Source organism: Etheostoma spectabile, chromosome 6 (genome assembly GCF_008692095.1).
Source record: "Etheostoma spectabile isolate EspeVRDwgs_2016 chromosome 6, UIUC_Espe_1.0, whole genome shotgun sequence".
In the NCBI taxonomy this organism is placed as follows: Eukaryota; Metazoa; Chordata; class Actinopteri; order Perciformes; family Percidae; genus Etheostoma; species Etheostoma spectabile.
This window is the reverse complement of record NC_045738.1, coordinates 15,416,946-15,419,483: the sequence shown is the minus strand read 5'-3', so window position 1 is coordinate 15,419,483 and position 2,538 is coordinate 15,416,946. Positions and strand designations below refer to the sequence as shown.

The following is a 2,538-nucleotide window of genomic DNA, read 5'->3' as shown; positions in this document are numbered from 1 at the left end:
TTAGTAATTAAACCTAAACAGCTAATGGTAAGTCAAAACTGTCTGCGTGCGTCTCCTGACAATACGGTGATTTGTTGACTTTGCAACAGCAAGTCGCTTGGTTAGGACTCAATCGTTTTTACAATTGTTTAATTTATCGTTTTTATAAATAAACAATGGACAAAGAGTCTTTAAACGCGTCAGTTGTAAAGTTAATCGCTGTCAAAGTGGCGCCAAAATGAATGACAGTCAATGGAATGCTAACGGCAGGTGAGTGCTTGATAGCATTAAAAAGGCGCCATAGGAGCTATGCTTTGTGGACGCTCGCCTACCCCCTTGCTCAAACTTTACACTGTGAGATAGCCAGTCAACAAAGTGCTCCATCTATTGGCCAGCCAGTGGAACTTCACCTCAACTGTACATGCCTTTGACCTGATCTGTGCAGGATCACCGCCACTCTTAATCACTCAAACTAGTCTCCTCTAACTTATGGGGGCAATCAGACTGATATCAGCGCTGCTACGTCACACATTTGACACTTGTAAAAACAAACTGGAAGAAAAAGAGAAACTGACATGATCACATTTACATTGATGATCACTTACGAGTCAGACCATTTCTCATTTGACAGGTTGGCTTGGTCCTGTTAAGAATAACTGCATTAAAGCTTGAACTCACTTGTGGCCAGTCCAGTAAGGCAGCGGTCATCTGGCCAGTCTGATTGCAGTCATCATCGATAGCCTACGAAAGCAACACATTACAGTGATTCAAGGTAACAGTAGTGCACTGCACAGCGACTTTATCAAAGAACAAGAGCAGGACGTTTGATCGGATTTAATGAGTGAAATCAACCCGTGTTTTTTTTTTTTTTCAACCTGTTTGCCAAGGATGACGAGTTGAGCTTCCTCCTTCTTGGCTAAAGCAGCCATGATCTTGGATATCTGCAGGGGTCCCAAGGTTTCATATTCTTTCCCTGTCACTTCCACATGGATGCCACGGTCCGCTCCCATGGCAAGGGCAGTACGGATGGTCTCCTAAGTGAGGGAGAAATATGGGTCAAACAACTTGTTTTGCAGGGAAATTAGAATAGTTAGGGGGTTCTGCTCTCGAACTAAAAATTCACCCAACCCAAAACGAATAAAACAATGTGGTAGGAACTACAATTTATACAAAATTAATCTCCATATATTATAAATAAATCTAACAATAATGACGATTTGGCCCTCAGACCTTCTTCAAATCAACAATCAAAGATGGACAAAACCACAGGTAACTTCTATAACAACTTATTTTAACACATGATTCATAATACCCCCTTTCTTATGTTGGCTCACTTCTGAAGTTGCACTGATTAATTAAAGCATGACTAATTACACCCTCTGGAGCTAAAATTGTGGGTATGCTGTATGTCTGCGCCAACTATTTAATTAAAATATTTTTTATTTGTGACGTTATATTACATACATATACATTACACATATATATAAAACACTTAATCACAGCATGATTCCGCTAAAAATGTATGTAAGATAAAGATGCAAAGCCCAGTCAAAACCTATAAAAAACAGTGAAACCACTAAAAAGAACCCTTCCAAAAGTAGGGAACCTGCCACACAACACTGAATGTCTCGAGGACATTGGTTAACAAGGGAGGGGTGCAGAGTCTGTTCCCATCTCACCCACCTGTGCTTGCTGTGGGCCGCAGCTGACAGCCACAACCTCCTTAATGAGCTTCTTCTCCTTCATCTTGACCGCCTCCTCCACAGCGATCTCACAGAAGGGGTTCATTGAGTGCTTAACGCCATCCGTCACCACGCTACTGTTGTCCGGCTTTACACGGATCTGAGATGGAAGAAAGCCACAGGACAGAGTAACTACGGGGGTTGAAGATGAATAACAAACACTCTAGATAGCCTGGATTCTAGGGCAAACTGTCAGACACGCAGACAGACAGACTCACACAGTAAGTGAGCCAGCACGGTGTCTTAAAGGTGAAAAGGCAAGTGATTCATGTTTGAACAGGAGCCCTGTAGCTGGCAAAATATGTATTCATTTTAAAGGTCTCTCAATCAAAACAATGGATGGTAAACAGACTTTTGATGAGGTTGGGAAGTTGCATGGAATTATGGGAGATGCAGTTTTTATTGTTAAACACCATCCCCGATTAGAATGCATCTGTTCACGGACAAGTTACAAGTAACCCTTGTAGGTTATTCACTTTACATTTATTAATTTCATTCTAATAAAATAGCTGCGGTTTCCCCAGCATAACAACGTTTCTCTTGATTAGATTTGTACTGGAAGCGGACCAGTTAGCTAGTGAGCCAGCAAGCTAACATTAGCCAGAAGTTAAAATCCCACTATCACAATATATTTCACATATCAATGTCACCTTTTGGATGTTTTCAACACCAGGGTGGATAGGGTTTTTTGGAACTGAAAGATTTGGCAGGGAGGAGATTTTCGGTTGGAGTGAACTTATTCGTGGGTTAGCCCAGTGCTGTTGACCATGTTCACCATACCTAGAGATTGGCATGGTTTTATTTCAGTTAGCTTAAT

At 41.4% G+C, this 2,538-nt stretch overlaps 1 protein-coding gene across 1 annotated transcript in view; it reads right to left on the bottom strand.

The window, feature by feature from the left end:
- etfb (electron transfer flavoprotein subunit beta) overlaps window positions 1-2,538 on the bottom strand; it is an 8,548-nt gene that overhangs the window by 4,098 nt on the left and 1,912 nt on the right. Inside the window, exons 2-4 of the mRNA XM_032518231.1 lie at window positions 1,663-1,821; window positions 855-1,013; window positions 658-720 (exon numbers count right to left, since the gene is read on the bottom strand). Of these exons, the coding sequence (XP_032374122.1) occupies window positions 658-720; window positions 855-1,013; window positions 1,663-1,821 (381 nt within the window). The remainder of the gene's footprint in view (window positions 1-657; window positions 721-854; window positions 1,014-1,662; window positions 1,822-2,538) is intronic.